The 24,221-nt window shown below is 47.0% G+C and overlaps 1 protein-coding gene and 1 long non-coding RNA gene across 3 annotated transcripts in view; one reads left to right on the top strand and one right to left on the bottom strand.

Annotated features, from left to right (window-relative positions):
* Positions 1–22,427, top strand: part of LOC110090826 (purine nucleoside phosphorylase) — a 27,565-nt gene extending 5,138 nt beyond the window's left edge. The window contains exons 2-8 of one of the 2 annotated variants that reach the window (XM_072996631.2): positions 3,038–3,187; positions 11,942–12,118; positions 16,240–16,403; positions 18,024–18,127; positions 18,971–19,146; positions 20,763–20,953; positions 22,029–22,427. In XM_072996631.2, coding sequence (XP_072852732.2) covers positions 12,096–12,118; positions 16,240–16,403; positions 18,024–18,127; positions 18,971–19,146; positions 20,763–20,953; positions 22,029–22,288 — 918 coding nt within the window. In that variant the 5' untranslated portion in view covers positions 3,038–3,187; positions 11,942–12,095 and the 3' untranslated portion in view covers positions 22,289–22,427. Of the gene's footprint in view, positions 1–3,037; positions 3,188–11,941; positions 12,119–16,239; positions 16,404–16,659; positions 16,855–18,023; positions 18,128–18,970; positions 19,147–20,762; positions 20,954–22,028 lie in introns of those variants that run through there. The other variant, XM_072996632.2, reaches the window with a different exon arrangement.
* Positions 22,332–24,221, bottom strand: LOC140706466 (uncharacterized). The gene is made up of 2 exons (XR_012086088.2): positions 23,255–24,221; positions 22,332–23,134 (listed from the first exon to the last, which is right to left on the bottom strand). It is a non-coding gene; the product is annotated as an uncharacterized LOC140706466 (long non-coding RNA).

Genomic DNA, 24,221 nt, shown 5'->3' with positions numbered 1-24,221 from the left:
GATTAGGTGCAGCTGGTGCAACGGCTGCAGGCACAGGTTTGTGGAATTTGTATTTTTAAAAAAATCCATGTATTTCATCTCTACACCATTTCCCTAACCCTGGAATAACTTGCAGATGCACACCAAGAGTAGCTTGTTTATTGTTGTTATTGGTGGTGATTATGATGGTGTTCTTATGTTGTTCTATTCTCGAAGGCTTTCACAGCCTGGATCCGATGGTTGTTGTAGGTTTTTCGGGCTGTTTGGCTGTGTTTTTAAGATTTTTATTCCTAGGAAGAAAAACCTTAAGAACACGGCCAACAGCCTGAAAAACCAACAACAACCATTCTTATGTTGTTGTTGTTTTGGGTTTTTGTGGGTTTCTGGAATTGCTCCTGCTTTAATCTGGCCTTAACTTCTGTTGTGATCTAGACTGGCTTTCTCTTGTGTCCTTCGGCATGCAGCACCGACAGCTGCCCTGCTGTGAGAAAGGCTCTGTATGTTTCCTTCTGAAACCAAAGCCCTGGCATGGAGCGTCTTTAGCTGCCCCTCTCTTGGCCGGAGGGAGACCGACGACTCCACCCCAGGCGTCTGCTTGACACTGCAAGAAGGCCTTGGGAAACCAGAGTTCTCTGGGTCAGCCGTGCTGCAAGATGCCTGCTTTCAGACAGCTCCGTGGGGCTTTTTCCGCCCCCTCAGCCATCTGAGCATAAACTGGGGCAGAAGAGAGCTGTGCTCCATTACATCTCTTTTGACATCCAGGCAGCCTTTCGGAGGAACATGGAAAGGAGCTGCTTCTCCCTGTTGCGTCCCTGGCTGCACCTGTCACTTTAAGTTAACTCCTTGGGAACTGAGGGTTGCAGCAGAGCAGAGCCAATCTGCTTTTTTCTTGAAATGGAGTTTATGGGAAATGGACGGGGAGGGGTGGTGGTGGTGGAACAGAATAGCAAGGAGGGTGGGGGTAGTCCAGGGCAGAACCTAGGTGACTCTAGGATGACATCACCCTCAGCCAATCACAGCTGTCCTGCCAGGCTCAGGGTGCAGATCCCCTCTCCAGCTAATTTTTTTTTAAAAAGGAGGCACCTTTTTTGGGGTGGTATGCCAGGATCCCCTGGAACATGGTGGTGGGACACAAGCACCCTAATTTCCTAACCTAGATCACTCAACATGTCAGCGGGTGTGAGTATGGGAAGCAGCCACCTCGAAGATGCCTAGTCAGCCCCTGATGGGTTCTGTTCTCTGCAAAAATAAATAAATAAATAAATAAATAAAAAATAAAAAAAATCTAGTGTCCTGGTTGAGATCCTGATGTGTTTCTACCGCTATTCAGTCTCTCAAACAAGGGGCTAAAGAATTGGAAATAAAAAGGATCAAGGACGCGCAAAGGAAAGAGAAGCGAGAAAGCACAGATGTAACATCTCAACGGAATCTGGAATAAATCTGAGAAGCCCCCACACTGTTTTCATGTCTTCTGGGCTTGTATTGGGCTAGTCAGCCACTGCTCAGCCTTAGCCGCTCACTTCTCTTTCCCCCCTAAATAAATGGTGAACCTGACTCTGATGGAGGTGGTCATCTTCAAAAATGAAGGATCCGCTCGCTGTCTGGTTCGATCTGGATTCCTGCCTTGAGCAAGGGGGTTGAACCCGATGGCCTTATAGGTCCCTTCCAACTCCATGGTTCTGTGATTCTATGAATCACAGCTCTGATAGCAATCGGTTTCTCCCCAGCAGTCCACTGGGTAGAATGGAGAGGAGACAGCGCTACCCATCCGGCTTTCCCTTTAGCCACCCAGTGGCCAGATTTGCAGAAAGGGGGTGGGTGGGAGGTAATACAGCAAGCACAGAAGTCAAGGAAATATGGCAACTAAAAGTAAACATATTTTATAATGATAAACAAAATGCAAAAGCTAAACAAAAATATCTAGCTGTGGCCAACAGTGATCAAATGAGAGCTGAAAGCCAAATATGGATGCATTGATATACCACCCCTTTAGTGCAAGCGCTACTCTGGGCAGTTTACAGATTAAAATTTAAAAACCCCGCAAGACACTCATGACAATTCTGTCGATTCACAAGTATAGGTCTAAAATGCATACAAAAAAGAAAAATAAAGAACAAGAAAATAAAATAAATATTAATAGCATTTGGAGGATCAGTTACTGAAGACAGCTTTGTATAATTCTGTTTTCACCGGTTTCTTGAAGATAAGGAGGGAAGGAGTCTTACATACCTCAGTTGGTAGCTGTGACCAGCTACCTGGCTAATCGCCTCTGGACCTGCCTTGTGTTTTTTCCCCCCAAGGGCTTTCCTTCAGCCCAAATCATAAGAGCCAAGCAGTTTTAAAGTGAAACATAAAATAAAATTCTTTATTTAGTAAGCATAACAGTTATAAACTCTCATCAGCTTGAAGTTTCATGTATGAACAGTATCAACTTTTCATTTTAGAACAAGTTCTCTTATATACAAAGTAACTATAATAAATGCGGCCCAGAGTAGACTATGTCTAGATGGGCGGCATATAGATGCAATAAATAAATAAATAAATAAATAAATAAATAAATAAATAAATAAATAAATAAATAAATAAATAAATAAATAAATAAATAAATAGCTCTGTGGAAACTCATACTGTACTGTATTCCTACTCTGAGACACTCTCTAGCTGATGCATCTTAACTCTCTCTTAATGGTCAACTGACCAAAACTCTTCTCTTGTCTTCTCCAGATTGGTTCTCCTTTCAGCCAACCATGTTCTTCTTGCATAGATGAGGGTTCTCTCCCAGTGGCTTATTCCACTGATTGGGGGCCACCACCAAGAAGGCCGAGATCCTTGTTATCGCCTTTTTAGCCTCGGTGCGGCCTCTTTTAGCACATTGGTTGAGAGAATTGGGTGAAACCAGTAGCTGGTTTTCTGAGATCTAGTAGAAATTATATATCTGTGCAATGCACACGCAATGATCAATAGTAGGAATATGCTGAGTAATCAAGCTATGTGACATGCACATAATTAACAGTTGTGTGTCATCAAATCAGTTCTGACTCATGGTGACTTGTTCCAGGTTTTCCTAGGTACAGATGACTCAGCAGTGGTTTACCAGTTTCTTCTTCCGAAGGCGTTCCGGGGCCGTGTGGCTTGGCCAAGGCTATGTAGGCTGGTGCTTCTCAGAGGAGACACAGACAGACATTGGACTCCCTGCCTCGGCCGCCAGGTACCCAACTCACTGAGCTACCCAGACAGCTATGCACATAATGTGAATTTACTAATGCTAAATTACTAAACGGTCATGCAGAACATCTAACAGATTTCAACCTAATGGAATAGGCCGTAAACATCCTCCCCAATGCACACTCTCTAGAGTATGTGTGCCTGCTTATTATTATCCTTTTCCAATTCTGTGCAGTCTGTGTTATGCACCTCACATACAAGGTGATAGCAGAACCAATGTTGCCGTAACCAAAAGGTACTTGAGCCCAACACACTCATGGGAGTGGCTTCCATTACTGACTCAATCCATCTCTTGTCTTAGGTCTTCCACATTTTGTACTGCCTTCAGCTTTCCTTAGCATTATAATGTTTTCCTAACGCCGAGGGAGGCCCGGAAAGAAAAAAACAAGACACCGGGCCTTCTCGGCAGTGGCTCCCAGGCTTTGGAACACGCTCCCCCCTGAGATTCTCTTGGTCCCCTCACTGGGCATTTTCCAAAACCAACTTAAGACCTGGTTATATATACAGGCCTTCCCTCCAGATTCTACGTAATTCTCTTTCTTTCTTTATCTATTCTGTTTTTGAGTTAATGTTAGGAACTGTTATCTTATATTGATTGTTTTTTATTATGTGTTTGTGAGCCGCCCAGAGTAGACTATGTCTAAATGGGTGGCATATAAGTTCAATTAAACGAACGAACGAACGAACGAACGAACAACAAACGAACGAACGAACGAACGAACAAATAAATAAATAAATAAATAAATAAATAAATAAATAAATAAATGTCCAGTGAGTCTTGTTGTCCTATGATGTGCCCAATGTAGCTTACATAATTAAAAAGACAATATGTAGAAGCTAAAAATAGTAGGTATACAAATATTTAAAAAGAATTAAACAAGTATTACATTAAAATCAGTAATAAAATCAATACTAGAACATATTTAAAACAACAGAGCACAACCATTAATTTAAAAAACCCTCTCAGAGCACAATTTATTAAGGAAAAGCCTGCCTGAAGAGAAAGGTCTTCACCTGTTTGGGGAAGGTCAGTCAAGATGGGGCCAGCCAGTGGGAGGGAGTTCCAAAGGCTGGGAGCAGCCACAGAGAAGGCCTTCTCCTGTGTCCCCACCAAATGTACCTGTGAAGGTGGTGGGACCGAGAGAAAGGACACCTCTAATTATTTTAATGCCCAGGCAGGCTCCTAAAGAGAGATGCCCTCCGACCAGGAGCGCCTTTGTCTTGTCTGGATTAAGCTTCCGTTGATTCGCCCTCATCCAGTCCATGACTGACACCAGACACCAATTTAGAACCAAGACGGCTTCACTGGATTTAGATGGGGAGAGAGAGTTGGGTGTCATCCACATACTGCTGACACTGAACCCTAAATTCCTGAACCACCTCTCCCAGCGGTTTCGTGTAGATGTTAAATGGCCTAGGGGACAAAACAGATCCCTGAGGGACCCCACAGGCCAAAGGCCCAAGTGTTGAACAGGAGTCCCCAAGCACCACCCGCTGAGTTACCCCCTTGGAAGGATTTGAGCCGCTGTAAAACGGTGCCTCCGAGCCCCATCCCAGAGAGATGGCCCAGAAGGATACCATGGTCGATGGTATCAAAAGCCACTGAGAGGTCCCGCAGAACCAACAGGGACACACTTTCCCCTGTCCAGTTCCCAGCGTAGGTCACCCACCAAGGCGAACAAAGCCATCTCTGTCTCATAACCAGGTTTGAAGCCAGACTGAAGTAAATCTAGGGAATCTGTCTCATCCAGGAGAAGCCACAAGCCACTCTTCCTTTGCAGGCCTGAGGGGTGTTCGAAATATGGCTCTAAATATGGCATTTTGTGTCTGCCGTGACTCTAGCCAGCTTCCGGTGGCGAAGGACCACGGCTGGATTCTGTGTTAAACCCCTTCCTAGACAAAGACCTTGATTCATGGCTCCCTCTCCTGGCCAACTCATTAACTGCCAGGCGCTGCTCGCTGGAAACTGGCTGGACTGTTCCATTTTGGAACTTAAGAGGCTCACTACATGGGCTGTTTGGAGTGCTGCCGGAGCAGGCTGCTGTGCTCTTAAAGACGGTGATCGGACAATGTCTTTCCTAGAGCACACACAGACACCCGAGCGTTCTTACATGTACCTTTTTGGTGCCTGTCCAAGGGTTTCTGCGTTTCTGGTTTGGATTGGTTTCCAGTGTCTGTGATCCCTGTGGAAGGGATGGCCACTCTCGAATTGGCCTTCTCAGCCACACTAGACACTGTTCCAAGACCTCTATTCAGATCAGGTTACCAGAGTCTTTCAAGACTTGAAGGATGCCTACTATTGATCACATCATGGGTCTGTGATCCAAAGCAAGCCTCCCTCCTTCAATTTTTCCACTATTTATTTATTTATTTATTTATTTATTTATTTATTTATTTATTTATTTATTTATTTATTTATTTATTTATTTATATCCCGCCTATCTAGTCGATAGACCACTCTAGGCGGCTTACAACAAGGGATACAACAATAAAAACAACAGAATTACATAAAAGAAAACTTTTGACAATTGGGTTAAACATTAGGAAAGAAAAGAAGAGGGGATCAGGAATTAACTAGGAGGGAAGGCCTGCCGAAACATCAATGTTTTTAATTGCTTTTTGAAAATACCCAGCGAGGGTATTAATAAGTGAGCCACTTCAGGATATTGGCAAATTAATCACTTCCCCTGTCTTGGCAGAGGAGAGGGGAAGTTTGTTTGGCTGTTTGTAGACTATCGCTGATGCACTACATCAGATATATGGCTCTGGCTCCAGGCGCAGGGTCCATCCGCGCTGCTCACTTCCCGGATGGGCTCCATGATGCAGAGTGGTGGGCGGCTCCTGGGCTGCTCTTTGGGGCCAAGGACTGACCGTTGCTGGGACAACGGCCGGCTGCGTTGGGCAAGGAGCCCCGAAGAGCAGCCAGGAGCCGCCCACCAATGGCCAGCTGCGCTCAGTTCTTGGCCCGGCAGGAACGGGACCCAGCAGTGGCCCGGCCCCGCTGCATCCCTTTCCCGGTACAGTACTTTCCTGTACTGTAAAAGTTAAACATCTCCCTGACCCCTGCTCTAACCATTGGGGCAAAAGAGCTACAAAGAAGCAGCCTCTTCGCCACCAACAGTTAGTATATTTGAATTTCCTGCCCCTTTTTCCTGCCTTTTTTCCCGTTCCTAAGTCAAAGCTCCATTGGCAAATGAAAGCAAAATTTTGCAAACGGAGCGATTCGTATCTCAAACTGTTCGTAGGTCAGAGCATTCGTAAGGCAAGGCGCAACTGTAGAAAGAAATGTAGTGCTGCAGTTCAAAACTGTGTAAACACGGTTAAATAAATAGACCATGTGACCGCTGGAAAAAATGTATCTGTACAACAGAGGGGTGAAAAGAATCAGTATAGCTGGGGTCCTTTTCTCTTGATTGAGCTCATGGAGTAATTAGGCTTATCCAGGGATCTTCAAGTTAGCAGTCTGGGAAGAAATTATTTGTTCAGGCTGCGGAGACCTCAGTTGGTTGTGACCGATCTACTACCAGCCAGATCAGAAATGCAGTGCATAGTGTACAGAAAGCTTGGCTGAGAGATAAGAAAAGCATCCAGCCAACATGACCAGCCTATTTATCTGGATTGTTGGGAGAGAGACAAGCCCTATTGTAGGATTCAGATGTTGTGATGAACCAACCATGGGGATGGAAGGTCCGTGTTTTGTTCACCTCACAAGAGGAGCCACTGGGCAAGCATGCACCACCCCCTGGGCTTGCTCTCCGCAAACCAGAAATAAGCTGAATTTTGGCTTAGGAACTTGAGTGCAGCCACTTCCATAGAGAAGAAGAGAGATGTGAGCAGCCTTGAGGTTTGGAGGCAGCTTTGCCTGGAATAGCAACTTGGTGACAGTGGGTTGAAGAAGGAAGAGGTCTTGTCTTCCTGTCTTGCTTCTCAAACCTTTGCCTGCTCACGCTTGGAAAGAAGATGCTTCACTAGCCCTTAAGCGGAGCTCCGAGACAGTCCCTATAGTCAGGAAACTAGCCACAGGCTGTTACACTTTCTCAAAGAGAGACTCTGATGGCTCGAAAAAGCTGCAGCAGAAACGACTAGTGGAGAAAGCAGGACATTTTCTGGAAACCCACTAAACACATCTATAAAGATGCCGGTTACCTTACAGAGCGCAGCGCAGTTTGAAGAGGGTTTGACTAAACCTTGGAGGCATCCGTTCCTCGTTCAAGGGGCCGCTTATCAGTCATGCACATTTGCTAATAATTGTTGGCCGAGTTATTTCCTGCAAACTCACATGTATAACATTAACTTGAAAACAGACTCATGTGCTGCTACACCCTAGAACAGAAATTGGTTTAAGAGCCATGGGCCTTTCATTTAACATGCTTTAAGTCTGCAAGAGTTCAGCAGCGCTGTAAATAATAGGAACTCGGATGTTCGGAAGTTGCCATGAAGTCAGGAGGACTTTGCCACAAGAATCATGGGGTATACTGTAGTGCTTTGTGTTTTTTTGGTCTGCAACAGAGCTGCCTGAGGATCAGACAATACATAAGAGAAGATCTATGATTGCCATTTTTGTTGGTTAGATGCTACTTATAACATTATTCTAGAGCTTGGAAGCATTAACCTCATGAAGCCTTGGAAGTAAAACTAATTCTCCTTAAGACAGCCTCCTGATCTTTGCCCGTGTCAGAAGCAGCATTCATTTGGATTGCAGCTTCCAGGAAACAGCAGCAAGAAGATGCTGTTGCAATTGCTTGTAAATGTTATTTTTTGGGGTACAACTGCCAGAATATCCAGGTAGCGAGGCCCAAAGGCATGCTGTGCTTGGATAGTAAAACCATAGGTTGGATCTGTTAATTTCCTGGGCTGGAATTAGGAGAACTCAAAGTGAGTTGCTATGTTTTGGGCACTTAATAAGAAGACAAAATTAGCTGCAAAAGACAATATTGCTAGGAAGAGTTGGAGGCAGCAGGAGAAGAGGAAGACTGAACACGAAATGGATTGATGCAATAAGGGAAAGCATTAACCTTGAGTTTGCAAGACCTGAGCACGGCTTTTAAGGGCAGGACCTTTTGGAGGTCAGTTCATAGAATCACTAGGGGTCAGAGGTGACTTGATGACAGATTGACAATTCCTAGAATTCCCGGGCCACCTTGGCTGGCTGCGCAATTCTGGCAGTTATAGTCAAAAACAGCAGTGCTTTCAAGTTCTGGATAAAATGCAAGTACAGTTTCTAGATCTCCCGCATCGTGTGTACTTTGGCCTTCCATAATGCTCATTCTGATTATCTAGAGCAGGGGTCAGGGAACTTTTTTACCTTTTACCCCTAAAAAATTTATATACGTATATACATTACCCCCCCTTGGCTCTTGCCATCCGCAGCCAACCCCCCCCCTTGCGCTCACTCGGGACCTGCCACCGCCGCCTGGGCAGCCAGTCTGGAGCCACCACACCACTAGGAAACCACGTCCTTGGCAAGGGGAGGTGGGCCCCGCAGGACCAGCAGGTCCACCGGCCATGAGCTCAGGTGAGGCGGGGCAGGAAGGGGGCCTCCTCGCCAGAGCACCAGGCGGGTGGGCGCGGCCAGGAAGGAGAGCCCTGACCAGGGCTCCCACCTGGTCAAAGAGTCCAGCTGGCCCGGTACACTGCCCTCCCCCCCCCCCACTTTGGAGGCAAGGAGGGCAGGTGGGTGCCCTGTGCATTTCCTAGCCGGGGCTCACTCTCCCCACGACGGAATGTCCGCCTACACACAGCATCGTCGGAAATAAAATGCCTGGGAGTAAAATGCCTGCCCCGCCATCCTCATTACCCCCAGGATTTTCATTTTTACCCCACTTGGGGTAATTTATCCCTGTTCCCTGACCACTGATCTAGAGCCTCCAAAAACTGCCCCATCTGTTCTCCTGTCTATGCATCTGGAGTTCCTTTCTGCTGCTGCTCTTGCATGATGGGACCTCCTCTGCAGTTTATGAGCCCATGTGATCCCTACCCTCCCAAGCACCAGAAAGTGGGATCACAAGAAGCTTCTTAGGGCCTGCATGACTATCTCCTGCTGCTGAAAGCTAGAGGCATGCATGGCACCCGGCAGGAGGCAAGTGGAGGCAGTTCCTTTCTAAAACGAAGCACGCTGAGGTCTGAGTCAGCATGCTTCATTTGAGTCCAGTCTCTTGGACAGAGATGGTTTTGCAAACGCTTAATTCCAGATGCATGACACCGAGCTTCATGGGGAAGGAGAAGGTGGCACTCAGTGCATGCTTAGAGGCATGGCTGGTTGGGGAGATTTGGGGAACTGTAGTCCAGAGAGCTCCTTCACGGATTGCTGCCTTGTTGTGGCGAAGGGGCTTGAGTAACTCAGAGAAGCTATGGGCTTTGCCGTGTAGGGACACCCAAGATGGACAGGTCCTAGTGGAGAGTTCTGACTCAACTGGCAAGCCACTCCAGTGTCTTTGCCAAGAAAATTCCATGGACAGAAACAAAAGGTTAAAAGATATGAAGTTGGAAGATGGGCCCCTCAGGTCGGAAGGTGTCCAACATGCTACTGAGGAAGAGCGGAGGACAAGGACAAGGCAGGCGGTGCATCACGGCCTCTCCCAATTTGAAGACACCCTTGTCCAGCAGGCTGAGGGAAAGAGGCTGTCCCGAAACCAGCAAAACCAGGGAGCTGGACAGGGGACAGATTGTATTTGTCTTCCGTGTGGAAGGGATGGTCACTCTCAAATTGGCCTTCTCAGCCGCACTAGATGCTGTTCCGAGACCTCTAATTAATGTGTCTCTCCAAGAGGGCAAGGTTCCCCTTGCCCTCAAGGAGACACTCATTAGGCCCATTAGGAAGAAACCAAATTTGGCGGCGGATGACATTGGAAATTATAGGCCCGTCGCCAATGTTTCCTTCCTTAGCAAAGTGGTGGAGAGGGTGGTAGCAGACCAGCTTCAGACGCTTCTGGACGAAACCAATGCCCTGGACGCATTTCAGTCGGGCATCAGGCCACGCTATGGTACAGAAATGGCACTGGTCGCACTGTTGGATGACCTGTTGAGGGAGGCCGATGGGGGCAATACGTCCTTGTTGGTCCTCCTTGACATCTCAGCCGCCTTCGATACCATCGACCATGAGCCGCCCAGAGTAGACTACTGTATGTCTAGATGGGCGGCATATAAATGCAATAACTAACTAACTAACTAACTAACTAACTAAATAAATAAATAAATAAATAAATAAATAAATAAATAAATAAATAAATAAATATCCTCCTGGGGAGGCTCTCCAAGCTGGGAATCGGTGGCCTGGTGCTTGCCTGACTCCAATCCTTCTTGGAGGGCCGTCCCCAGAGAGTACAGCTTGGTGAGAATGTTTCGGCCCCGTGGAGTCTTAATTGTGGGGTTCCGCAGGGGTCGATCATCTTTCCAATGTTGTTTAACATCTATATGAGGCCGCTGGGTCATCAGGGGGTGTGGGGCATATGCTGATGACAGGCAGCTCTACATCTTCTCACCTACGTCTTGAGGGTGGGCGGTCCCTCCATCAGCGGGTAACTCCCTTTCTTTTGGGGGAACGACCATCACCGCAAAGAGCGAAGATCGCAGCTTGGGGATACATCTAGACCCATGGAAGCCCAGGTGGCATCCGTGGCCCGTTCCGCCTATTTTCATCTATGGCGGATTGCCCAGCTGCGACCATATCTTGATGGGGGGGCTCTCACTACTCTAGTCCACGCGCTCGTAATCTCGAGATCAGACCATTGTAACGCGCTCTACGTGGGGCTGCCTTTGAGATTCATGCGGAAACTTCAAATGGTGCAAAATGTGGCAGCCAGGCTCCTTAGTGGGGTGAGAAAATATCAGCATATCTCCCCCATCCTGGCTGCTCTGCACTGGTTGCCCATTCATTTCCACATTGATTTCAAAGTGCTAATGATGATGTACAAAGCCCTAAACGGTTTGGGACCTTGATACTTGGCAGATCGTCTTTTCCCATTCAAGTCTACCCGAATCACTCGACAAAGCCAGCAGGGACGGCTGAGGGGCCTTACGCTGAGGGGCCCGGAAGGAAAGAACAAGAAACCGGGCCTTCTCGGCAGTGGCCCCTCGGCTATGGAATAGCCTCCCAACTGAAATCCGTCTGGCTCCCTCGCTGGGCGTTTTCAAAAGCCATTTAAAAACCTGGCTATTTAGGCAGGCCTTCCCTCCAGTCCATTAACTGACTTTCTGTTTCTTTAACTATTCCATCTTAGCAGTGTATATAGAAATAAGTGTTGTAGGATTTTATTATGTGTGTTATATCGTTGTATTTTATTATTTATGTAAGCCGCCCCGAGTAGACTTTGTCTAGGGGGCGGGGTAGAAGTCTAATAAAAGTAAAAGTAAAGTATTCAGAGCACGTTACCATAGTCTCTCGAGACAGAAGGATGCCTACAGAGATATCAGCTTCCTTCAAGCCAGTGCCCTGGGCTCCAGAACTTTTGGACTACAGTTCCCATCCCCTTAGCCAGGTAGGGGTCAGGCTTCTTGGGAAACCATGGCACGTCAAGAATTCCTTCGTAGTGCTGGTAATACAAAGGAAGCCAGTTAATCATGGGTTGATCACAAGACCTTTCACTCCTCTGGGACCCACGGGACAGCTTGGCTGCGTCCCAGAGAAAACTGAGCGGGTGGTGGAGGAAAGACCCACATGGAAAGGGTCTCGCCTTTCAGATGCACAGGCTCCCAGAACATCAAACCCTGAGTAATCAATGGCATGTCTTTCTCTAAGGAGTGGCAGGAGGAGGGCACCGAACCCTCTTTATATATCAAAGAGCTGGCTTGCATAACGCACGGAGACAGCGGAGACAGGCTGCTATTGTCGGAAGGAAGGGAGTCCCCGACTCCAGTTCTCTGCTTCTCTCCTCTTTCTGCTTCTGTCCAGGATGGAACCGAGTGAGCGCTTCAGGTAAGCAGAAAGGGGCTCGTTCTCTCTGTTGCAGAAATCGTGGAGAGGGGGGCACGGAATTAGCTGTGTGTTCTTGCGGCATCTTAAAAACAAACCAGCTTTATTTGGCATACACCTCTCCCTGGTAAGCATCCTGTTTCCCAAAGAGTCTAAGTCTCAGTCGAAATGCTCAAGGCAGACATTTCTACAGAAATATTCCTTGCATACAAATGTCTCCTCCTGAGACTTCACTCCGTGCCTCCAACCAAAGCTTAGAGCAAGTGAACTTTTTTTTTGTCTTTGGGTTTCTACTGAGCTCTTTCTTATTTCCTTCTGTTTGCCCCTCCTTTCCCTGGGAGGGGAGTTTTACTTAAAAGAAAGCTTTCTGTCCCATTTTCTAACCTTGGGATTTGCATTCCACTAAAGAACACCATAAGAACTGTCCCGCTGAAATCATGGTGGGATAACGGTTGATGTGCCTCCGAAATGATGCTCAGTGGGGGTGGCTCCCAGGGAAATAGGGGTCGGGGGCTGGACCCTGTCGCTTCCCCTCTGCAGGTGAGTGGCAAGGATGGTGTTTCTTATTTCTCAAGACCATTCAGCGGCTCAGGCAAATCACAGACAGGAGAGAGGGGCATTTCTGTTTTTCTTTCCCTTTAAAGAGAAAGAAGATCGCTCTAGGCGGTGCTAATCAGGGTTGCTTGAAGTGCAGCGTGGAAGCAAGGATCGCCCCAAACGACATACCGCAAAACCTCAACATCACCCTGTTTTGGCACAAACTGGACCAATCCAGGGCTGGGAGAACTGGGCCATCGACCGGCACCTGAAGAAACCTGGAGGAGGGTTGTGAGAGCAGACACAGCAGTTCCAGGTCGAAATACACGGGTGTAAGCGCCCCCCCCCCCGAATCTCCCAAGGTTGCTCACTTCTGTGTTTGATCCTACCTGAGATGTCACTAGAGATGAGCTACATACACACACTCCTGTATCTTGATGAAGGCTCACTTTGTTCTTCATCATTGCAATTCTTCAGGGACTTTGCTCCCCCTGCATGCGATTCAGTTAACAGAGGTACCAATTACCAAATAAATAAATAAATAACTTCATGGTTTAAGGACTTGAGATCAAGGGAAGAAGTTGACAGTCTGGTGTCCTCCAGATGTGCTAGATTTGCAGCTCCCAGCTGACTTAAAAGCCCAGGCAATATCAATAATTTCCTTTATTCAGGCCTCAGTTTTTCCTCCTGTAAAAATGTGATCTTCGTTATGCATTAATCCAAGTGTCTTTCAACTTATTTTTCAGGCCCATTTCTCTGTCCTTCACAAAGTGCAATTTAAGCAAAACTTACTTGGTGGCTGTGTGCTGTGCAGAAGGTCAGAGTGCATTTTTCTACCTTTGGTAATTTGTAGGGCATGCGAACCTTCACAGAGCAGCAATGCCACTCCCCATGTTAGGGCGAGACATACTTTTTTTTTCATATTAATATTGCAACGTTTTGCAGAGGGAAAGGGACAGAGGGCAGAGAGGCAGGAGGGAACCATGGGTTAGTGCTGGAGACCTTGACCAGCCCAGAAAGCTCCCTCCCAGCCTAACCTACTAAAGGCAGCATGCCAGGTTGCAAACACTCCAAAAATATATAATACCCGTGTGGTGCGCGAGCTGGAGTGTTAGGACACGAGGTGTGGGTTTGAATCCCTATTTGGCCATGAGACTGGCTGGATCGGTCACACACTCTCTGAGCCTCGCCGACAACACAAAGTTCTTGTGAGGATGATGTAGGGAGTTGCAGAAACCTTGTCTGCTTACTTGAGCTCACTGGAGGAAAGTGGTGGGGGGATAAAAACACAACTAACCCTAAACAAACCAATGTTGTATAAAGAATGCGGGATCACTGAGGCTGAATCAGATTGAGGCTCTGATCCTACACCGTGTTTCCTATAGTTGCCAAATGGGCACCCACAAAAGGACAATCGTTTTTGGAAACCACTTCTTTTGGTGGTGATGGTTATGATCATACTGGCCAGAGGATTCTGGGAGATATAGTGTAAAAAACAACTTTTCCATGCTTAGTGGCTTCCTTTTGTTCACTGCCTTCCCCAGAAATCAGTGTTCTGAGCTATCACTATCTCGTGGGAATGCTAGAAAGGATTAAGTGTGCTTAAATCTCAAAATGATCCTTGTACTCACCCTTTGTTTTGGGAGATGTTGCAGAAGTGGACAGGGCAGGGCAGTGGTTTTATTTTTTTAACCTTTTAAAAATACTGTAAGCCAGTGCTTCACCTTGGAACAGCCCCAGCTTCAGAAACATGCTGTGCTGATTTAGCAGTGAATGATTCCCTGTTCACAGTCTGAAGCTGTTGCATCACAAACAGTGAAAGGGAAGGAGAAAGAAAGTGTGTGTGTGTAGAGAGAATGAGAACAAGGCCAGAATCCGGTTGGGTTTGTGCAATGTTAACCTCAGATTGCATAACGCCCATCCTTCCTTCCTTCTTTCTCCCTGTCCTTCCTTCTGTCCTTGTTTTCACCTTCCTTCCTTCCTTCCTTCCTTCCTTCCTTCCTTCCTTCCTTCCTTCCTTCCTTCCTTCCTTCCTTCCTTCCTTCCTTCCTCCTTCCTTCCTTCCTTCCTTCCTTCCTTCCTTCCTTCCTTCCTTCCTTCCTTCCTTTCTTCCTTCCTTCCTTCCTTCCTTCCTTCCTTCCTTCCTTCCTTCCTTCCTTCCTTCCTTCCTTCCTTCCTTCCTTCCTTCCTCCTTCCTTCCTTCCTTCCTTCCTTCCTTCCTTCCTTCCTTGTTTTCACCATCCTTCCTTCCTTCCTTGTTTTCACCCTCCTTCCTTCCTTCGTTTTCACCCTCCTTCCTTCCTTTCACTGTCCGTCCGTCCGTCCGTCCGTCCGTCCGTCCGTCCGTCCTTCCTTCCTTCCTTCCTTCCTTCCTTCCTTCCTTCCTTCCTTCCTTCCTTCCTACCTACCTACCTACCTACCTACCTACCTACCTACCTACCTACCTACTTGTAAGCTGCCCTAAGTACATGCTGTCTAGGGGGGCAGGGTAGAAATCTAATAAATAAAAATAAAATAAAAACTCACCTACCTACCTACCTACCTACCTATTTATTTCTTCTTCCTGGTCTCCGTGAATCACACATATGGGCATTTCTGAATATTCTAGAGCTTAGGAAAGAGATCTGTTAGAAGAGCAAAACAAATCACAAAAAAACCTCCACTGTGCCTGGCAGCACAGGCGCCCTCTCTCCTCCGTTCCTGCGAAGGAAGCCCCAAGCTAGAGATTTCACAGATTCTTTCTTCAACCGGCCTTCCTTGTCTCGTCTGCTTTTCTTCATAAGTTTAGAGAAAGAGAGACAGATTTTTTTTTTATGGTCTTTTTCGTTCCTTCCCCCCCAATCTTTCCCGCCATTCTTTTCTGGCCTCGAAGGGACCATTTAAGAGGTACATGGCATGCAGCTACAAGATCGCCCTCACTGACAGCTGTGCAAGGTACTTCTACTCCCTCAGTGAGGGGCACCAGCCTCAGTTGTGCCCCAAAATCGACAGTCCCGCCTGTGGCCAGCAGGCCTTTTGACATACTCAAGCCACACGCTTGGTTGTGCATTCAGTTGCGTGCTTGGTCACACAACCAGAGAAGAGCAGGGCCGAAGGGAAAGCAGACATGCACACCCACAAATCACATGTGCCATTTTCCTTATGCACGTAGGATTCTAGCCCTCTGGGTCTATATCCTGCACGGTAAATAGTTTTCTACTGTAAAGTTCTGGGTTTGCAATACCCGTCTGCATGAGCATAATACAAGGAGGGGTGGTTGTTGCGCACACCGGGTGTTGGGTTGTGGATGGATCACTCCATCAGATGCTGCAGCTGGGCATGTGCAAATCAAGCCAGAGAAAAATGGCATGGTTCCACAACAAGATAAAGATATTTGCTCTTCTTGTGAAATACAAAAGGTTCCCAGTAGCAATGGGCCTCTGGTCCTCCATCCTGTTGCATGCTGTCTGGGGGATACCAGGAGAGACCTAATTTTTCAAACTACTGTATCTCCATCTTGAATGCTGAAAACAGATTTGGGGCTAAGCCCAGCCCGACCCTGACGGTTTCAACCTGCAGATCGCTGTGTTTTCATTCTGTCTTTCCAGCTTTGAACGCTGTCGAGAAACAGCAGACTGGCTGCTCTCCCGTACCAGCCTTCGGCCTGAAATTGTCATCATCTGCGGCTCCGGGCTGGGCCCGCTCGGGGACAGCTTGAAGAATCAGGAATCTTTCACGTATGCAGAGATCCCCAACTTTCCACACAGCACAGGTACTACGCAGGTGAACAGCTCCTTGCACTGCCATCTCTCACTGTGGTTGGCCTCTGCCTTGCCAGCCAGGACTGATGGTGCACCATCGGGGGGGGGGGGGGGGGAGAAAAGAGAGAAAAAGAGATTGGTTCTGTGTCGCGGCTGGGTTAGCTGTCAGTTTTCGATGGCATTCTGACACAGGATGCTAAAAATCCCTTTTTTGCCTTCCTTCCTTCCTGCCGTGCAAACTCCAAAAAGCAGAACTTCTCTGGAATCTACCTTCTGATTTAAAACTAACTCCGCTTTGTGCTGAAGTGAACACAGGATGCCTGGAAGACCACATTTGCTGAGAATGGGGTTCAGGCTGAAACTGGAATGTGTGAGAAGCAAGGCGGAGGTTTGGCATGGCACACATGTTCACTGGAAGAGTAATGAAGCTGCCTAAAGATACCGGGGCTGGAAGCAAATCAGGTGCACAAACGCACAGCTGGAAACACACAAACACACAGCAGTCAGTGGGCGGGGGGTGTCCGAGGCGCCTGTTGCCTTGGTCCAAGACCTGTAAAAATGCAATAAAATTTGCACATGAATTCAAAAGTCTTGAGGAAGGAAAACACTGTGTTTTGAAGTGAGGGTGCAAGCAGCCCTCTCGGTCTGTTGCCGCAAAGCTAAGGACGAAGGCTGAGGCACCTGAACACCTTAATAAATTATAATAAAATGATTCTAAGTAAGACACTCTTTTAAAGCAATAATGTCATTTTAAAGAAATAGGCTATCAAAGGGTATCCCCTGGTGGAAACTCCTTTCTTTGCTACCCACACAGTTGCCAAAAGCTTACCTGAAAAGGAAGGTTTTTACCTGCTTTTGAAAGGCCAGCAGGGAAGAGGCCAGCCTGTCTTCCAGTGGAAGGGAGTTCCACAGCCTGGGAGCAGCTGCTGAGAGAAACTCTCGCTTGTTAACTAAGGAGATGTGCCTGGGAGGAGGATGGGACCGAGATAAGTTATAGCTCAATAAATTTACGAAGGCCGCTTTATCCGGTAACAATGTCCGTCCTGCACCCCCAGAGGTGGGAAATGTTTGCAGGGGGTGAGCTGGGGTGTTAGATTACGGCTGCCAAATTCTGACAACCCAAGTGTCCACTGGGATTCTGGGAGCTGTAGTCCTTGATACAAGCATTTCCCATCTCAGCTTTTCACCCTCACGTCTGGCAGGGAAATCTGCATTTCACGCTGAAAAAGATGGAGGATGTGCTCTGTTTAGGTTTGGTTTTTTTTAAAAAATGAATATGTGTGATGTGTTGCCAAGTCAAACCTAAATCATAGCATCCCTAATACAGCTATGAAGATACATGAGATATTTAAGGAGTGGTTTTATTAGTTCCTTCCTGCAGTGAGTTTCCATGGCCAAGTGGAGATTTGAACTCAGATCTTCTGAGTAAATAGTCCATCATGACATCACCTTTGGTATATGAAAAACAAAGCACTGGGGATTATTTCTCCCCCCCCCCCTTTCTCAACTTCTACTTGTTTTCAAGAAACTGAATGCCTAAGTTCAGGCTTAGGAAGGGTGTGGTAGAGAGATAAAAGCCACCCCCACTTCTCCCCCTGAGCCTTAATGTCGTCTCTTCCCTCTTTCTCCAGTGGTAGGCCACGAAGGGCGGCTCATCTTTGGGGAGCTGAAGGGCACGCCGTGCGTTTGCATGAAGGGGCGCTTCCACATGTACGAGGGGTACCCCCTCTGGAAGGTAGGTAGGTGGGTTGGTCGCTGTGATATTATGGCTTGGCTGCCTCCATCATGCCCAACTCGGGTCCCCTCCAGAACTAAAGACGCCAGGATCAAGGGCCACCTAGAACAATGGGATGCTCTATGGCTCCCATTAGCTCCTGCTAGCGTACGGCTGGTGGCCATTTGACTGGCTGGCCACCGCCTCCGGAGATCTGCCCATATAGGGAAAGCTGAGATTTCTTTTGAGACAGCCTCGCTCAGATTGTGGCACAGAATCTCTGCTGACTTGTGTACCACATTCAGGGGCAGCGACTACAATATGAAGCGATTATTTGTGCACGTTAAATTGCCACGGCTTGGGGAAAGTTACTTTTTTAGACGGTGGATTTCCAGAATCTCTGGCAGATGGCATTGGCCGGAGGATTCTGGGAGTTGTTGTTTTAAGAAAATGGGGTGGGAAGGGGAGAGAATTAAAACACACGGAACCCGCTGTGAAAATCCAAAATGAGGGTTTCTTTTCTTGTGGTCCTAAAAATATACTAAAATATGAGCTTTCCAGGCTTGTGAGAGTCTGAATCAGGTTGGGCGGTAAAAAGAGCAGAGTTGAAATTTAAAAGATAAAAAAAATTAATCCTGGCTGGATTTTGGAGGCTGCAGTTTTCTGTCTTGTCGTTAAAAGTTCCTGAATGGGGAGGACGAAGTTTGAAAGAAAGCTGCTCTCCAGAACTCTGTCAGTTGCCTTGAAACAGACCAGCACAGCACGTCTGCACTTTGTCTGATGGATCTGTGGAGAAAAGGGCCACTTTGTCCCGTTACGTGGCCGCTGACGTTCCTTTTCTCCCCTGCTTGCTCCCTTGGCCAGGTCACCTTCCCGATCCGTGTCTTCAAACTCTTAGGTGTCGAGACGCTTCTGGTCACCAACGCCGCTGGCGCCTTGGCGGACTCCTACCACATCGGCGACCTCATGATTATCCGGGACCACATCAACTTGCTGGGATTGACCGGGCAAAACCCTTTGCTGGGACCCAACGAGGAGCAGTAAGTGAGCCCACACAGAACAAGAGTTCTCAGTCAGTGGAATACAAACAACTGAATAGTCCGGGTATAGAATGACAAAGATGTGATTATCTTTTGGCAGAATTGCGTTAGGAAGCACACAGCGCAACGGCCTTGCAGTTTGCTCTCCACACGATCTGCACAATCTCCAGCATGCAACTGTGTGACTTGGAGATTGGCTTGTTAAAGGCAACAGCGATTCTGTGGGCATATGTGTGCCTGCCTGTGAGTCCTTCCTTACACAAACATTGGCGGCGGTGGGGGGGGGGAAGGTAGCCATGTGCAACACAGAGGGCTGATGAACAGGATTTGGGCCTTTCGTGTTTAACAATGACCATAGCAGCAAAATTTATCCTCAGCACAGTTATTGCAGCTTCCCACTAGTAGCAAAATGATTATGACAGTGTTTTTCTTTTTGTGTGTGTTTACACTCAATAATGCTACTGTAATTTTTAAGTCCCAAGAACTGACTATAGCAAGTGCCTTTTTCCTGAATGGCTCCTGACACAGTGGCAAGAAGGAGAGCCAAGAGGGGGCCAGGCGGGCCTCCCGTGGGAGGGAGTTCCACAGTAGGCTCATAAAAGGAGATGGGGTCGTTGAGATCGCTTGGACCCAAACCATTAGAACCATCACTTTGAATCCTGCCTGGGAACAGATCGGCAGCCAATGGAACTGCAGTGACAGAGTGGGTTTTTTAAATCTCTGTGACCTGCCCCAGTCAGCAATCTGGCTGCTGACATTTTGGGCCCGCTGGAGTTTCCTGACACTTTCCAGAAGAAGCCCCACATAAGACTGTGTTGCAGTAATCCAGTCCGATGACTGCCAGGGGTGGAAGAGTTCCATCGAGGGGTGTGTGAGGTTCTGCCACTGGGTACAAGTCATGCTCACCCCAACATTTAAAAAGGTACTGTTTCATTAACCGTAATCAGCTGCTGTCAGTGACGTTGTTCCCACTGCCCTGGCAGAGCTCCATAAGAGGATACAGAGCTATCAATTATAAATATAACAATACCATGCCTGTTTATAACAATAGCATGCCTGTCAGCACATTACCGGACATTTTGGGGGGAGACTGGGCTTTTCGTTTCTGTAATGCAGGGTTATGTATGGTTTTTTGGCACAGAGGTTACTGAAAAGCACAAGGCCAAAGGCCGAAAACTCGTGACTTAGACCATTCCGTTATTTATTGATGAATTGGTTGATTGATTGATTGCTTTAATTTATATTCTGCTCCCATTAGTGCCGTGGCACTACTCCAGGTGGCTCACAATAAAATACACAACCGTAATAACATAATAAAAACCACATGACACTCTAACGAATGAAAACAGAGGGCCCCAGAGCAAGGATGACACTAAGAATAAAATAAAACATGAAAATAAAAACCGAAAGTAAGTTACTGGACCGAGATGCAAGGTCAACCTCAATTCAACCAGGGCCAGGGCAGAAAAAGCCTCCCTGAAAAGCCCTGTCTTCCATACCCTCTTGAAGGTCAACAGGCGAGGCGAAGCAACTCTGGCAGCTGGCTCCACAAAGATGGAGCAACTGTGGAAAAGGCCCTGCCTTTTTCCCCCCTTCCTTCTTTCTTTCTCACCCAGGTTTGGGCCCCGATTCCCTGCCCTTGTGGATGCTTACGACAGACAGATCCGTACACTGGCCATGGAGATAGCCACGCATCTGGGCTACGCCTCATTTGTCAAGGAGGGCGTCTACTGCATGGTCGGAGGCCCCAATTTCGAATCTGTGGCAGAGGCTCGCCTGCTGCGCTTACTCGGGGCAGACGCTGTAGGTAAGAAAGGGCACAGCAGAGCTTGGGGAAATCTGCCTTGACCGTAAACCTCCTAACATTAAATTATTAATGAAAACTCAACCATTGGACTCCAAAGAAAAATCCACAGTTCATTCACTGCTTCGGCCAGAATCCTACTGGTGTTAGTGTAAGTTCTGCATAACTTACTGCAGCTAATTGCGGCTTACTGATGAGAAGCCAGGACATGTCTCGGAGTCAGGGGATGGTCTGTCTCTAGTCGCGTCTACCTGACTGTGTACCTGAGGCATGCCCTGGGACCTCATCCCTTAACTGTGGCAAGTTACACAAACCTTGTGTAAGCATCAGTTCAATTCTGTCCATTAACTAACTGGTCATTTTAAATTTCAAAAAAAACAAACTAACACTATTTAAAGTAGCCTCAAACGCCCAGCCTCGTAAGAACAAATCTCTTTAACACATGTTAATTGTTTCTTTAAAAATCAATTCTATGGGCATTGAATGCCTAAGAGAAGAATTTTCAATACTGTGGGTTCTCCATAATTTTCACAAACTCGTCCTGTGCGAATGGGTGCCCTGACCCTTTCAGAAGTAAAGCGCACAAAGACAGGAAACACGGAACGGAGAGATGATTGCTAAAACAGATGCAGAACCCCTCGTGTACTTCCCTGATCCTCAGAAACCTAAGCTGCAACGGAGGAGCCATCCACACAAACAATTTACATAACTTGTGGAATCTTACTTAATTTGTGCAAAGAAAAATTCATTCATTCTCTTCTCTTGTAAAAACAGCCACCAAATCATTCTTTTGCCAGGCAAACAAATAATTTTGTGTTGCCTCATGCTCACATGCAAGGCTCAAAAAAAAAAAAAAAGCAAAGACTTATGACTTTAGTTTGGAATAGCCATTAATAAGATTGGATAACCTCTAAAGGCCTGGACAAATTAAAAGGTGATGTACTGAGATATAGCAAGGTGCACCATGGCACGGGGGCGGAAAAAGGGGGATCAGGCAGATTCATGCGGGACAAAGCAATCGGTGGGTTTTCACTGTAAAGTCCTGAGCATATATAAAAGCCTTGCTATCTCCTTGTAGGCATGAGCACGGCAGCAGAGGTGGTGGTGGCCAGGCACTGTGGATTACAAGTCTTTGGTCTCTCGCTGATCACCAACAAGGTGACCATGGACTACGATGCTAAGGAGAGCGTCGACCACCATGGCGTGCTGGAAGTGAGCCGGAAGCGAGCTGCCATTCTCCAGACGCTGCTCACAGAGCTGGTGGGCAGACTGGCCTCTAGCAAAGGCCGCAGCAAGGAGCAGAAAGGAAGCAAGGCCAATTACCAGAATGGAGCCTAAAGGCAGCTCCGGAGGTCAGCCTTGGACCCCAAGACACTTCGGATGGAGCTTGTGACTTGGGTGTGCAGAGCCACACACCCCTTTTTTAATTTATTTGTTTTAATTTCCAAAACAAAAACAAATACAAAAATACAAAATACTTACTATGCAATCTAAACCATAGTGCACCCCCATACCCACAGGACCCTTTGGAGCAATACTTTTAATACGAACCTCCTTCCCCAAATTGTACTGATTGTTGCTTACAGGCTTTCCCCTTTCCTTTCACTAATACAAATTCAATAAATCTACCCCAAATAGCATAAAAAATATTTGAACTTATTTCCCCTCTTTTCATCTTAAGTTCAGTAGTCAATTTATCATTTAATGCAGTGTCCCATACTTTATTATACCAATCTTCTAATTTAATATCATTTTTATCTTTCCGGAATCTAGCTATTAATATTCTAACCCTTGTCATAAAATTGGAAATCAATTCCTTTGAGCAATAATCAAGTTCTATCTTATCAAAAATTGACAACAAAGCAATTTTAGAATTAAATTCAATATCTTTCCAAATATATCACATATTTCCTTAACAATCAGTTTCCAAAATTTCTGAATCCATTTACACTCCCACCACATATGATAATATGTGCCAATTTCTTCATCACATTTCCAACAGGCCTTAGAATACAAGAAGCGCCCCTTAGAATCCAAACAAACCCTTTGCCGAAAATCCCAAATGTTCACATCGCCTGATGGGTGTGGAAGGTTTTCTTCTTTCTTGGTTTTGCCATGAATTGTCTTTTCCATCTGTAGTCTTGCAAGGCCTGTGACATTCAGAACTATAAGCCACTCTGCTCCCTAGATAAAGGGTATAAAGATATATTTAACAATAATAATAATGTGCCATCAAGTCATTTCTGACTTAACAGCAACCCTTTCCAGAGTTTTTAAGGTAGAGAATGCTCAGACGTGGTTTACCCTTCCCTTCCTCCAGGGGGAGCCCTGGGACGACGGCGCAGCTGGCCCAAGGCCCCCCGGGCTGCCACTACTTCCCAACCTCTGGCTCCACAGCTGGAGACCGAATCCACTGAGCTATCCAGCAAGCTAAAGATATATTTAAACTGGTTTAAACTGTAGCCGCTTCAGACCAAAAGAAGCTGGCAATGTTATTGCCCAGGTTGGGCAGGCGGGTGGATCTTTAAGCCTGTTATAGCAAAAATAAGCCCAAGCTGCCTTGTTCCTTACAGAGTAAACAATAGGACACAAACATTCCTGGGTCGTCGCCCTTCCTCGACATCACCTGCAAACATATCCAGGACTCAGGAGTTTCCTACAGTTCGTCAAGGGAGGGGGGGGGGAGTCACAGCAATTAAATCATTTCCCGCTCAGAAATGTAAAGCCCTCCTTGTTTTCAGCTTTAAATATTGTCTCTTTGGGGACAATATTTAAAGGACCTCCCTGGGGTCCTTTTTAAGGAGAAAGCCTGGGTAAACATATTTTAAATAAATCAATAAAGACATTTTCAGGGGGAGGCAGCGATGCTGGACAGCCGCAAGCAGGAACAGAGGAGTAGGATCCTGCTGATCACTTTGAAGCCCGTTTGTGGTTTTCTGCTGCATTTCCCACCCTGTGGTGTCCTTTTCGGGTCGACGGGCAGAAAACAAGGGGGCTCTCCAGCTTCTCCCTAGCCTAAGACGGACTCCAACTCCCATCGTCGTCCCTCCCTTCGCGTTTGGGATGATGGGGGCTGTAGTCCACCCCACTCTGGAAAACACCGAGCGAGGGCGGGACCCCATGTTGCTTTACTCCGCAGCCACCCCTTTTCAAAAAAGGCGACGTGGGAATGGGACCACCCAGACACGTGCCCCAAAGGGGGAGGGTGCGCATGCGCGGAAGCGGGGGCGCGGCCAAAAGCTACTGGGCGGGGCCTTTTCCCACAAGCCAC

This window comes from Pogona vitticeps, chromosome 4 (assembly GCF_051106095.1).
Source record: "Pogona vitticeps strain Pit_001003342236 chromosome 4, PviZW2.1, whole genome shotgun sequence".
In the NCBI taxonomy this organism is placed as follows: Eukaryota; Metazoa; Chordata; class Lepidosauria; order Squamata; family Agamidae; genus Pogona; species Pogona vitticeps.
Note: the sequence above shows the minus strand (reverse complement) of the source record. Positions and strands in the feature narration are given on the sequence as shown.